Below are 14319 nucleotides of genomic sequence, written 5' to 3' on the forward strand. Positions count from 1 at the left end.
TGGTTTCTGGAAAGAGACATTGCTGTTGAGTTTTGTTGTTGTTTGTTTGTTTGTTTGTTTGGCTTTGAGTACCAGAAGTCAAGTGCCATCTAGTTCCATTATATTGTAGAAAAGGCAGACATCTCTACAGCTGATATCTCTAACACTCGGCGTCTCACACCAAAACAATCTAGACTGATAAACAGCACTACAGGTAAGAGGAAACATATGTATTTTTGATTTGGGGGTGAACTGTCCCTTTAAGGTTGCATCCTCTTTATGATCCTCCTTAAGCTGAGCTAAGGCGTTCCTCCAAAGCATCATCAGTTAAAATGCTCATGGACGTGATTGTAGATTAAGGAGCACCCCCTGCCACCTACAGGAGGCTAGGAACTCAGGAGCTCCTGAACCTGCAAAAGGAACCAAAAATTGTCAGGTTTTATGATCACTGATACTCTATGTTCAGTGGTGTTTCATTTAAAGTTAGTGATGATTTTTGAATGAAAAAATAAAACACACACAAAGTAAAATCAATGGAAAGACTGATTTGAGCAATGGTTTGTCCAGGTTCTGTTGTCATCGTCCTTATCGATGAGTCCTGTAGGAATCATCACTGCTTGATCTCAGGTTTTATATGTGCTTTTGACTGAAGTCTTCCTTGAGCAGCAGCTCACTCAATCAAAGTTGTTATTCAAGATATTTATGAGTATAATAGATGCATCTCTCAGCTCGCGAAGCCTTTGAAGAGCCTTCTATACTCAATATTATCCTTGAGTGCGCACAGAAAACATTTTTCCTTCCAAAAGCCACACTACCTGTTTAAACCAGCATTTGACCAGCCTCGCACGCACATCCTTTAGAGGACTGCTGGAAAACCAAATGTTTGATCGCTGGTTACCTTCCAAAGTAGTTGGAAGGGTAGACAAGCTCACCATGCACTGGCAATATTTACCCGTGTTAGTCTGGTGTGACGTGGGCAACAGCATGGTGCAGTGATTATGGAAACGTTCCTGAAACCAGAGAGCCGTGATTCAAGTCCCTGTGAGTGAAGCCATCGGCCCCCGGTGATGTATGTTTGAGCGCCAGTCTGAATTCTTCACACATCAGTACTTTGATTTACAAAGTCTCTCTGGAAATGACCCAGTATCTCTAAGCGGTGAGTGCTCAGTACCTCACAGAGGGAAATTGTTATTAACCTTTTCTTTGTTCTTTTTTTTTTTTTTTTTGTTTTTTGTTTTTTTTTTTTTTTTTGCTGCCACAGACTCACTCCTTAACCCACCGCCGAGCCGTCTCCGGCCGAAAAAAACATTTCGACATCCTCCTGGCCGAACACAAGGGGAGGGCGAAGGTGAACGAGGGAGTGAAGGAGAAGGAGAGAGACAGGGACGGATCGCAGGGAGGGAAGGAAGGCGGCAGCCAGAGCGTCACGTCACAAGAGACAGCGTGTCCCAGCAAGCCTCACTGCCCAAATGGACGACCTCTGTCCACGCTGAAGCTACGGCTGGCGAATGCACACATACCCAGGTAGGACAGTGGACACACACACACACGCAGTATCGACTATGCATGTGTATGCGGAAGCAAAGGAGGGCCATAAAATTTGAATCTTAAGTAGCTGAATGATCTGTGTTTAATCAAGTTAAGTTCTATCAGTCATGTGATGTCTGATCCACCTTTTTTTTCTTAGGGGAAAAAAAGTTTTTTTTGAACATTAAAGCACGTAAACATGTTCAAGTTGAAACCCAAAATACAGTTATAAACCTGAAAATGAGCATAACAGGTCCCCTTTGAAGAATTTTACAAGTAGAGAAACCACATAAACCCTTAAAAATATTTTCAAAGTAAAATATTTCAATGCTATAAATTTAGTGACATTTAATCATGGTTATTTAATTTCATAATTAGATGTTAAGTTGCATATAAGACTCAAAATATTCAGATTATTTGCTTCCTCATCTGTTGACTTTTATGTTGCCATTTAAGAAAATGTTTCTTAGGATTATGTCAAAGAATTTACAAGTAGTAGTTTTATAGAAATGTTTCTTTTTGTCAGGGTTTTAAGGTTTTAATCTGTATTTTTAAGGAAAAGCAGCACTTTCTGAACAGAAATCTAATGATGTTTTTATTTGTAAAGCATTGTTTATATTTATTTGTTCATAGTGGATACTTCTGCACACAGTGTACCTCATGATTTTAGACTTTTACTCATGATTTAAGACCATATCAGTGGAGTAAAACTGTTCTGGGCCATGACAGATGCATGGCAGATCCACCAGGGGGCGCTGTAAACAACAGTGCCACAAAGTAGAAACAGTCATAAAAGAATGCCAAGTGTGCCCTTGTGAAAGTGTTAGAAGCAACTCATTTCCTCTTTCTATTTAGAAGACGATTCTCTGTTTGAAAAAGGAAGTAGTTTGAGGTTTTGTGTATGTAGCAGACACCAGAGTGCCATTGATTGGTTCAGATATCACATGAGCTTTGTTTTTTTCTGTCTATTTTCCTTTTTTTTAAACTCCTTTCTGTTCCTCTTCTGCGCTGTCCCTCAATTTTTCTTCCTCGATACTTTCCTCTTCATGTATAATTCCTCTCCTTCTTCTGTCTCCTTCCCTTTTGTTCTCTCATCTCTCTTTTCTTTTACTCACCCATCTTTATTTCCATCATGTCTCCCACAGGGTCCCAGGCTCTGCCACCTCCACCTCCACTTCCACCTCCACCTCCACCCCTCTGCCCCCAGCACCAGCCCCAGCCCCGGCCCCGGCCCCTAACCGAGAGCCGTCTCCCCACAGCTGGGTGGCGGCGGCAGGAGACAGCGCTCGACTCTCCAGCGACGAGGGAGACGCTGAGACTCCGGAGGACACCGACAGACCTGCCTTTCACTACTCCAGTCGCCACCCACAGCCTTTAGGAGTAAATACTGTGACTGCTTATGTTGCACAGACATTTTTATAGTCCATAACCTCGGGGCGTTAAACACCCATTTGCACAAGTTTGAGGAAATATCTGCCGTTTTTACCCTGCGGGGTCTGCTTTGAGATGCCGTTTAGAGGAATTAGTTTTCTCTGTGTTCAGACTCGGGTGTAGCTCTTATCGTTTTCAGGGCAGGAGGAAGAGGTGAAGGTTGTGTGCACTTTTGATGTCAGATGTCGAAAGTGACCATGATGTTACTGTATTGTATGGGCGTTTGTTTTGCATATACAACGTTGATTTCATTAGTCATTTTCCGTTAAGTTGCTGGATGCAACTATGGTCATGTCACATCTTCTGAAACAGCTTTATTTCTAAATGTATTCAGTTCATGAGTAGATTTTAGCTTGTGTTATCAGTTAGTCTTAATTTGGTATTTTTCCGTTGCCTCTCTGCTCTCTTTGTCATCGCTTTTTTTTTTTAGCAATCTCTCAGTTTCTGTCATTCGATCTCTTTCAGTCCACATCCTGCTCTGTCTACCCACCTCCTACTTCCTCTCTCTCTCTCTTTCATCTTTCATCCTTGTTTTTCTCTGCGTCCTCTTCAATTCTCTGCCTTCTCCTCTTCTTCCTTTCCCCGTCTCTCTCTGTGCTTCACCTTACCTCATCCCCATTCAAATCCCTTCTTTAAACCTCACTCCTTCTTTCTCCCTCCAGTTTTGCGTGTTCAGCAGCCGGCTCATGGGACGGGGCCACTATGTGTTCGACAGGCGGTGGGACAGGATGAGGCTGGCGCTTCAGAGCATGGTGGAGAAGCACCTTAATGCACAGATGTGGAGGTGAGTGTGTTTTTTGACTGTGTGGAGCTTTTTCACAATAAAGTCAATGCTTTGATTTCACTGTCGCTATGACAAAGGTGTAAATGTGGCAGGAAGTGACCTGTATGCTAACCTGCTTTATGAAGGTCAAAAATAAAATGCAGTGTGTAGACAGGGAAGTGCTTTTATGTCATGTCTAAATGTAATCAAACAAGAAGCCAGTTAATTTACAACAACACAAACACACACATTGCTCATCTATGAACTATTATGAACTGTGTGTCGAGAGTGAAATTTGCGGACAAAAATGCCGCATAAGGGCAAGGACATGTGCCATGCCTATAACCGCCTGGAAGGTGTGAGGTCGGGAGCTGGGTCTTACTCCTGTGCCTACTCTGTTCCAACTTTAAGGCACATAGGCAGGTTGCGCCTGACATTGCTAAGCGACCATAATGAGCACCATATGGTACTTCCCAGAAATCCTGACTTCGGAGCTGATCTTATTCCAGTCTTTGTTTTTTAAATGTGTATTAGGTCATGGGACAGATGTAAAGCTCTGGTTAGCCCTGCACTAAAATGACGCGGACATTACGACCCATTTAACAGGTGAAACACAAGTTGAACTTTACAATGAAGCAGTCACAGGAAATGCAGTGTGTTTGTCAGTGAGTTTACCACCATCATTCATCAAAAAATGTAACTACAGACAAGACGACGGTCATTTTTCGGCATTCGTCGACAGCACATCAGTTCTTTGAAATACTGCAGGGAGTAATTGAACAGTCAGGAGCAGCCACAGTGAGCTGTGAGATGAGGAGCTGCAGGCGACAGGCTGCACACCTCTCACTTAGCGAGGTAACCGTCCTCTTTAACTGCACCCTCCTGGCCGCGGACTCATGCTGCGTGCAGCGTAAAATCAGATCACAGTTGCTCGCTGAAGGATGGAAAAAGGCCAACTATTGCCTGACTTCTTTATTAAAATGACAACAATTTGTTTTGCCATCCCCAGAGCTCTGTGACATGGAGCATTAAACCACATTTGCTGTAACGACAGGTGTGTCAAATCAACCAGGACTGAAATCTTCGAGATGCCACTTTAAGAATCATCATTGAGTTTTTGTTCATATTGATAAAATCATAAGCGGAGCAACAGTGGGTATGAGATGTAAGAACATCATACTACATTTCCCAATCATATAAAAACATAAAACCCTTGATTCAGTATGATGCAACGTAAGGTTCAGTGCTCTGAATACTATGGCAACGAAGCAACTTTGTGCATTTCTCCTCTTGTTTCAGGAAGGTGCCTCTGGCTGCAGAGAGCCTCCACTCCCTCTCCTCCTCCAGTACCTCCCCCCTCACTTCTCAACAGACTCCCTCTCCCACCTCCATCACTTCTCCTCTCCTCTCCTCCCCCTCCAACTCCTTCTCCTACACCACCACGTTTCCTCACTCCGCATCCATGGCAGGGGTGTTCAGCATTCGAGACGCTCCACAGCCCATCGCCCCAGTTTCTGCGCCGGGTAAAGCCCGTAACGGCACGCATAAAGCCAGCCGCCCATCCAAAGACACGGAGGACTCTGTAGTGGGATCGAAGAGGAGGAAAAACTCTTCCTACTCCTCCTCCTCGTCCTTTTCTCCTTCCTTGTTACCGACTGTGGATAGTCACAAGAGGAACGGCAGCAGCCATCATCCGACGTTACAAGGTTCAGGAGGGGCAGCGGCGACGGCAGCCAGGAAAAAGGGACTTGGGCGTGGGGGAAGTGGGCTCTGGAGCGGCGGAGAGGACTGGCTATCCAGAGCAGATGGGTCTCAAAGTCACAACTCACAGAACAGGTGGGTAGTGGGCTGTTTTTATCATAGTAATGAATTTGATCAGCCCCAGATCTTAAAAAGTCAGCGCTGCAAACACAATTCAGGCTCAGCTCAGCACAACATAGTAGAGTCTGCAGAGAAACGCATGAGGGGGTGATTTATTAAAAGGAGAGCAGTGTGTAAACAGAGAGGACAGTGCCAGCAGTGCAGAGGCTGTGATGACAGGTGTTTAGCTTCCCTCTAAAATATACAGCTCTGTAAAATCTGCTGTGATGATTTTATAGCAGTCCGACTGTACAGTGAAAATTGTACTGGAGCTTCACTGTATATCATTAATGCCATTTCTCCTCCTCTTCCGTTCTCCAGTCGCGAACTTGGCACAACCAGTGTACCCTACTCACCTAACAGGGAGCCTGCCTCTGCGCCCCATCAGCCCCTGGCTTCACCCTCCGGACCCTTGGCTTATGGGGGAGGAGCAGACGGCAGGAAGAGGAGGAGTCCCAGCTCTTACAGAGGGAAGGCCAGCAAGTTGAGCAGGCCGGGTGGGTTGGAGAGCCTCTTTGGGAATGGGAGCGACAGCGTGGGAATACTGGCTTCGGGGCCAGAGTCCCCAAGACAAGTAGGTGTTAAAAGTCTCTTTATTTTCCACCGCTGTATGTCTAATTATGTGTGCTCAATTCTGAACTGTCAAACCAACCTTAAAGTGCACACCACCTTCACATCCATTGCTTTAAATGTTTATCTATGATAACGGCAAAGACAGCTTAAAGCAAAGTTTGACCAAAAAAAAAAAACATTTTCACTTACGCTCAAAGCATAACCTCAAGTCACTGCTAACATGGCTGCAGACCTTTAGCCTTCTCAAACTGTCAACAAAATGAAACCACCATTCATTTTCCGTTACTTAAATCTGAAAAACGAATAGGCGGACTAAGAACGCATTCACACTGGCGCTATTTGGTCCATTTTAAACGAACCATGGTCCACTTCCACGGATAGTTCGGTTCGTTTGGAGTGGTGTGAACGCTCATTTGAACTTTGGACCACAGGAGGACGAAAAGAGCCAACCCTGGTCCGCTTTAAAACTTGGGGTCTCGGTTCACTTGCAAGTGAACCCTGGAGCGGTTCACTTACAGGGGGAAACGCAAACAGACGATCCAGCGAACCCAGCTCATAATGAGCTGGGTTTGCTGGATCTTCTGTTTGCTCATTATGAGCTGGGTTCGCTGGATCGTCTGTTTGCATTTCACCCTGTAAGCGAACCGCACCAGGGTTCACTGGTGCGGTTCGCTTACAGGGGGAAATGCAAACAGACGATCCAGCGAACCCAGCTCATTGGTTGGCCATTTTCGGTCCTGGCCAATCGATGAGCCGAGTTTCCTTCTTGCTCATGTTTTTTTTTCTCTTCCTGGTCAGTGGTCGTTTCGGGCAATACCACCCCCAAACGAGCAGCTGTTGCAACTGAGTGACATTGTCCAGGCGGTGTGGTCCACTTTAAAAAGTGCGGTGTGAGCGTGAACTGAACCAAATGAAGGTGTTAAATTTTTTCGGCATTCCCCTCCCAATTGAACTGAGTCCCCCGGACTATCCTAGTGTGAATGCGCCCTTAGTCACAACATGAAACAATACTCATGTACATCAGGGCTGCAAATCAAACGAGAACTAACATAGAATTTATTCGAGAACTAACATAGAATTTATTCACATTAGTTAGAACACAACCCATGTAGCCTAAACCTAAACTCACTAAAGCCTCTTTGACACATAGTTCCCAGTAAATTACTGGGATAACCTTGCAGGCATCATAAGCGATTTCCACTATCCTGACATGCACTCCGTTCAGGAACATTTCCGTATGGCACCTTTTTACACATGCCATGGCGATGTCGGAATAGATGGGGCAGGGGATGGTCCAGCACATGGCCATTGATGCCAACTGCCATTAGAGTCAACAGAAGAAGACGAAGAAGAAGCAAGGCCACTTGCACATGGTGGAATAGGCCTGTCAATTCCAGGAGCGTGCTGTGCAAGGAGAGGTTTTTGTCCAAAGCCGATTTAATTTTCAACAAGTTTGTGAGACAAGTAATGTTTGTTTTTGATCTCCTTGATCTCTCTCTCAGTGGAGTCTTGTGATTGGGTCGTTCACTTCATGTAAAGGCGTCTTTCTCAGACATAAGCCCATGCGTGCTTTACCAGGAAATGTTACTGCTTTCATTTACACCACAACCATACCAGCATTTTCCCTGAAATGTTACTATGTCTTGAAGTGGGGAATTGGGGGTAGAGATATCCCTGAATGTTGATCCCTGCTCCCATTCACACATGACCCCATGCATGAAATGTTCCTGAACGTTTCAGGTGGGAAATGGCAATTTAAACACACGTTAAATTTGTTGCTCACTGACAAGTTTTATATCTATATTTTGATAAGATTTTAGAAGTTGCTTCCACCACCAATAATAAATGAAAACCAGTTAACAAACCTCTGTCTTCTCCACCCCGCAGACCAAGTTGCATCACTGACGGAAACCTGTTCCAAGGACAGAATGTTGGGCAGCTGTGCAGGCCACCGCCGTTTGCGACCTTTGACCTCACCACTCTTCCACTGACAGCACCAATCAGACTGCTTCACTCTCCGCGATGTCACCCCTATTTATCCAATGACAGCTCAGTTCACCCGGCTGTGACACCGGGCGGGGGTGGGGGGGGCTTTGGAGTCTTTGCCCACAGTCGGCTGGCAGTCACTTCCACTCTCCACCTTCTCATTATGGATCACTTTTCACGGAAAGCTGCCGTGCACGCACTGTGGTCGCGGCCTTTTCAGAACAAGACAGTGGAATCCAAAAACTTCTCCTTTGAAAAGGGAAATTGCCTCACAGTTTTTAAGGCATTGTTAATACAACCACCACTGCACAGTTTTTGGGGGAGACACTTTTTTCTTTGAACAGTATTTTCTGGTTGCTCTGACCCTTTTTCCGGTTGCTGTTTCAGGTCAGCTGGCAAAGAAAGAGGTCTGTGATTGTTTTTGGGAGTTAGATGGTTGAAGGACCTACTGACACAACTGCTGTAGGACTCAGCCTTCATCTATGCCACCTCAGCTCAGCTTTCCTATCTCGATTTTAGCTTTTTACTCTTCCTCAAAGGCGGAAGAGACAACAGCAGCTCTATTTCAGTCTCTTTATTTCCTCCCATCTTCCTCTACTACTTTTTTATATCAAACAACTCTGTCAACATCTCTGCAATTCTCTTTTTACTTTTATCCCGCCTCTCTCCCTGTCCATCCCAGCATGCCTGTGTTCAAAGTGCACTTACTGCCCTCGCTTCCTTCTTCGCTGACTCCAGAGCAGTCTCCAGCAGTGCCACACAAGGACCTGTTCACACAAGGGAAGAAAAAAGAAAACCCCACCTGCGTTACCAACAATGTCGCGTCAATGCATTGCATTTCAGTATAGGAAGAAGTCAGATTTTATTTGAAGTGTTTTGTTTTTTTTTCCTTCGTTCTGGTTTTCAATGTTGCAAGAAACACAAACTCCTGTCTGTGTGTCAGGACTTGCATCCAAAAAAGGAATGATTACTACGGTGTTGGATCTTTTTATTTTTATTTTCTTTTTTGTAAAATAATTTATCGCTCCTAAATGATTTTCTAACTGACCCCTCGAGGTTTGAGCTACAGAGACTTTTTAAGCAAAAAAAAAAAAAAAATTTCTATGGCATTTTGAAGAAATGTTGAAAGTATTATGATAATGTGTAAATATCTGTTATTATTTTTGTATTTATTAATAATTGTCCCCTTTTACTAAATATGAGCTAAACAGAGTATTTTTGCCCTCCTATAGGCTTGTGTTTAACGATGACAAGATCGGCCTGGTTTCTCAAAATCCTCACAGATTTGTTCGTCAGCGTGTTTTTAAATTAATACGAATTTATAACTCAAACACAGCCAAATATGAACTTTGGCTGTGGGTGCTGTGTATGTCATTACCATTTCACACTGCTGCCAAATAACAACCGCCACCTGTGGCCAATTCTGAAAGTGACTTTAGGTGTGTTCTAATAACAAAGCCTAGTTACGTCTAGCTTAGTGTGTTGTCTGACAAAGAATATCTTGAAAGAGCTTCAGCCTCAATTCCAGAAAGCTGTACTCATTTCTATGTGGTATTAATGTTGGCACCGCTACTCCATTATCCTCAGTGCCCAGCAGGTCCCACAGTTCCCATAGTTGCCTTGGTTGTTCACCGTCCACCATGTCCCCTACTGGGAATAATAACTTACATTGATAATCCTAGGTAACTGGGATAGCTACAGATAGTTGCCTGGGAAAACAAAAGCGCTGTCCTCATCTTGTTTTGGTTCAGCAGTGGTTGACTAACTTCCTTTTTGCAGTAAATCGAGGCTTCATTTTCTCACAAGATCATACCAGACAGAGTTGCATAGTGAAAGTGAAACATTATTCTGTAGCCAAGAATCATAATGATAAGTTAAAGCAAAAAATTTGTCTGTTTCCACTTTAAAGTATGCTGCAAATCAGTGGTTCCCAACTGGTCCAGCCACAGGGTCCAGTTTTGTCATTAGTCCGAGGGCCACACAGTTTAATATAGTCGGCGTTTTCTTGTGTTTGGCCATGTCATCGAGGTAGTTTGCTGTCTCTGTCAAGTAGCTGTCTGTTAGCCAGTCACACTACAGCAGGAAACAGCACTTCAAAATAAAAGCTTTGTGCCTGAAATTCACTGTGCTTAAAAATGAAAATTGTTTTTTGCAAACTAGACACATTTGCGGTCCACTCAGAATAGACTTGCGACCCACTTTGGACTGCGACCCACCAGTTGGGAACCACTGCTGTAAATGGTACAATGCATGTAGCTGTCAACGGCTGCTTAGAATTAGTATGTAGTTTAAAATTGGGACAAAGCTACAACCTTCATCATCAGATGGAGTTAACTTGGTTGCTATGGAGATGCTCAGGTGTCATCACTTGCGGAGGGGGTGTAGTAAATGGACCGTGAGTTAAATTTTTTTTTTGTCAGACTGTTACTTATAAGTTTAGTAATGAACCTTCAAGCTCAATTGTGTTGCGTGTTGTGTTTCCTGCCACTTTTCTTACCCTGTAAAACTAAAGAGATGATGGTCTTAAATGTTTCTATCCCAGCGTATCTTCACATTTCTATTAAGGCTGCAGTGTTTTGCGATGTTTATCATTAAAAAAAATTGACATCACACTGACGATAAAAAACAAAGCCCTGATTTCTAATAGCTCATGTACGCTAAAGAACAAAGGTTCATTTTGTGACACCAGGCCTTGGTTAGTATTTTCATACAAGGACCCCACATTCCTGTTTGCCTGTGGTTTCACCCTTTTTCATACTTCTTCCAATGTTTAAAGAACTATAGCTATATTTTTGAACTGTCTTTATCTTCCAGGACTGATTGGTCTAGTCTCAGTGCGATTAGCCTTGGTCGTTGGGTGTGTAAAAATCAAAGCCAGGTCGAAATGCTTTCACTTACTTATCAGCTGCAACCGTCAAACTTGGTACTGTTTTGTCTCCGGTGGCTCAGTCGTTGGCCATTTCCGTGAGGCTTTTAAAGGGGCAGTCTAGATTTTTTTAAGCATAGCTGTATGAGGCACTTATCCATAGTCGCTGTGTTACATATAGTAGCTAGCAGTCAGCTAACCCGCCCATTTTGAGAAGCACGCGGTAGTATTGCCACAGAAGCAAAACAATGTGTTGCTGTGGATGGGGGCTGCAGCAAAATGTAGCCACCAGTGTTTTTAGAATACTGTCACTGTTTTCCCTTTCACAGGGAACTGAAGTTGTTTTCTAGGCTCTCTTAAAAGCCACCACACTCAATAATTTTACCTCACAGAACACGGTAGTTGCTGGTGTACAGCTGCCTCGATCAGCTTGTAGTTTGTGTTTTGTGACTGTGGTGAATCCAAATTAACCCTTTAAAACACCAAAGTCTCACAATTACACCGTAACAAACTGATTCGGGCAGCGGTAGAGCAGCGACTCTCATTTTCTGCAAGGTAAAATCACTGTTTTTGTTAAAGTAGTCTGGTGGCGTTGAAGAGAGCATAGATAACGGCTTCAGTTCCTTCTTGGAAAGGGATGTCTGAAAGTGCTCTCACAATACTGGAACTTTTTAATTCGATAAAATAGCTTAAAAAAAAAAATATTGATATTCCATACCATTTGCGATACTATGGGGAAAATTTGATGTAGCACTGACGGCAAGGTAAAGCAGTGAAAATATTCTAAATATAACGTACACATGAAATGATATTGACTTTTTTTGGGTGGCTAAAATACATTTTGCTGCTGCCCCCATCCACAGCAATGCATTGCTTGGCTTCCCTGTCAGTACTCCTGTCTGCTTCTCCAAACTGGGACGTGCGGACCAACATCTATTGTCGGCAATACACTGAATACAGATGAGTACCTCATGCAACCCCGCTTAAATGTTTTAAATACCTACAAGATGCATACATACAGCATCAGGTGTACTATAGCAGCTCACGGCCGCAACTAAACGTCCTAAGTGGCGCAAACATGATTAGATTAATCCGAGGATGTCATATCATATAGGTGCAAGAAAACGTGTGATATCCATGGTTAAAAGTGGTGTCATGGACGCCATATGTCAAAAAACAAATGGTTAAAACCTTTAAAATGTCTGAAAGGTACCCTGTTTATTCGTGTGGTGTCGCTGATGAAGCCAAAGTAACTGAAAGCATTTTGATTTGTTGCGAGCGACGCTCCCACCTGGTACTCGCCAGCTGCTTTAAATAACTTTTTTGGTTTTGTTTCTTTTTTTGTCTCGAAAGCATCTAAGCACTAATGATGAATGAATTGTACATAATCAGTTGTATTCGTGTTCTGCTTTTTCCCAAGTGCTTCCCATGATGACACTTTATTCATCAGTGCGTGAGATCGTCTAGATCAGTTTAGTAATACCGGCTCTGTGGTCTTTTTTTTTTTTTTTTACTGTAGACACACGTGGTTTACCCGGGTACTCGCAGTGTACAGTTAAATCATTAGCCTGCCTGCAATTACATTATAGACACATATTCACAGTTTTCTCTGTTTAACATACAAACAGATGTATAAAGATGTTGGTTTAATGGCTGAAAAGTTGAAGGTTTTTGTTTCCGTTCAATATCTCACATGTTACTACAGATCAAACCTGATGTTCTTAGCGCTGAGATGTTTTTGGGAAATCCCACCCTGACTTACTGTTTATAGTTAGTACAGTCTGTTGCAGCTAAAATTAAGACGAAGCTCAAGGATGTCAGAGCAGTTAATGTTATCGTTGCTGTTGAATTTTACGGAGGTATTAACAGTTTTTTTTAAAAGCCTCCCCCTTCCTTTTTTTTGCACTTTGTCATAATGCCCAGATCTTTAATCTACTTCTATTTATATAAATATTTGAGATATAAAAAAACAAATCTATATCTATATATTTGTAAAAGTGTTTCTGGCAACTACAGTAACAGAAGATGAAGAGTATATTCTCGGTGAGTTGGCCCCTTCAACCAGCGCGCCGCCGTTGTTTGTTGTATCTGATCCAAACTGTGTCGAATGTCTGAAGAAATGCCTTGTAAGAGTCGCGGCGTATTCGCTCTCACTGCGGTTGGATCAGAAAATGGATTTCCCATCAGAACAACTGAACACTTGCTGTATAAAAAATGGTCTTATATCCAAGCTTTTATTAAATGATTGAAAGTGGATGTTGTGTTATTTGTAAATCAGTCCCACTGATGATGACGACTGCTTTGTATATGTTGAGTGTTTTCTATGTGTAAGGATCTCATGATTGTTAATGTTTGTGTTGTAGCAGAAGAGCAAATGTGTCCTCTGTGGCTGTCAGTGTTTCACAAAGCCGCTTCAATTATGTATTTTGTGCTTAAATTTTTACCAGATGCATCTGTATCTGTCATTTTCATTATTGAAAATGCTGAATTGTGCCAAGCCCTGTCTGCTTCTATACCATTATCTGAGGAGACTTGAAACTTTTGCCGACTTATGTTTTCAGGATTTGTTTCCCAGCATCGTGGCTCCGGCAAGGATGATGTCCATCAGTCCGTCCACTTCTTTGCCCCAGAATGAAATATCCCAATAGTTCCTGGATGAAGAGGATCAATCCTGCCGACAGGTGATCTCCTGACCTGCCCTCTTTAGCGCCACCAGCAGGTTGAAATTTGTGGCGTTTCGTGAAATAGCTTGACGGTTATTGGCCGGATTGCCATCAAGTTATAAACAGATATTCATAGCCCTCAGAGGATGAACCCTAACAGCTTGATTATCCACCATAAAGCCAGTAAAGTCATATACCTTTTCAACACTCCAAATACCATCCAATTTCTGTGTGGTCTGTTGTGGTAAGCCGGTCAAGACAAGCACTCATGTAATGCTGCATTTGCATGCTACACAGACGATCCCATTTCCCGAGTTAGGAAGTCATTCTTCCGACTTTGTCGCGTTCAGGAGCTTTTAATGTGGGCACAACATGGACGCTACAAATCCGATGTGTCGTATTTTATTGCTTAGAGTAATTAAACAGCAAGTTGATAACACTTTGAAGCTTTATATTGCAAAGTGATTTTATCCAAGACTTGGTGCACCAGTACGTCCCCTCAAACTAAAATATTGCCTGACCTGGCTGATGCTGATGAGTAACTTTTCTATCTACTTAAGGTCTCTCTACGTGGACAGCAACTAACAGTTACGACCATTTTACAGATTACATGTGAGCAAACGATATGCAGTACTTGAAATGATAAAAAAATTCCTTGCCATCAACTGAAC

General features: G+C 43.0%; 1 protein-coding gene across 3 annotated transcripts in view; it reads left to right on the top strand.

Moving 5' to 3' along the window:
• The window catches only part of atxn7l1 (ataxin 7-like 1), a 40755-nt gene extending 27516 nt beyond the window's left edge, over positions 1–13239 (top strand). For all 3 annotated transcript variants that reach the window (XM_033614880.2, XM_078165093.1, XM_033614881.2), the window contains 6 exons: positions 1241–1503; positions 2652–2886; positions 3600–3721; positions 5000–5536; positions 5882–6134; positions 8021–13239. In XM_033614880.2, coding sequence (XP_033470771.2) covers positions 1241–1503; positions 2652–2886; positions 3600–3721; positions 5000–5536; positions 5882–6134; positions 8021–8038 — 1428 coding nt within the window. In that variant the 3' untranslated portion in view covers positions 8039–13239. The remainder of the gene's footprint in view (positions 1–1240; positions 1504–2651; positions 2887–3599; positions 3722–4999; positions 5537–5881; positions 6135–8020) is intronic.
• The last annotated feature ends 1080 nt before the right edge of the window (positions 13240–14319 follow it).

Source organism: Epinephelus lanceolatus, chromosome 23, assembly GCF_041903045.1.
Source record: "Epinephelus lanceolatus isolate andai-2023 chromosome 23, ASM4190304v1, whole genome shotgun sequence".
NCBI lineage: Eukaryota > Metazoa > Chordata > Actinopteri > Perciformes > Serranidae > Epinephelus > Epinephelus lanceolatus.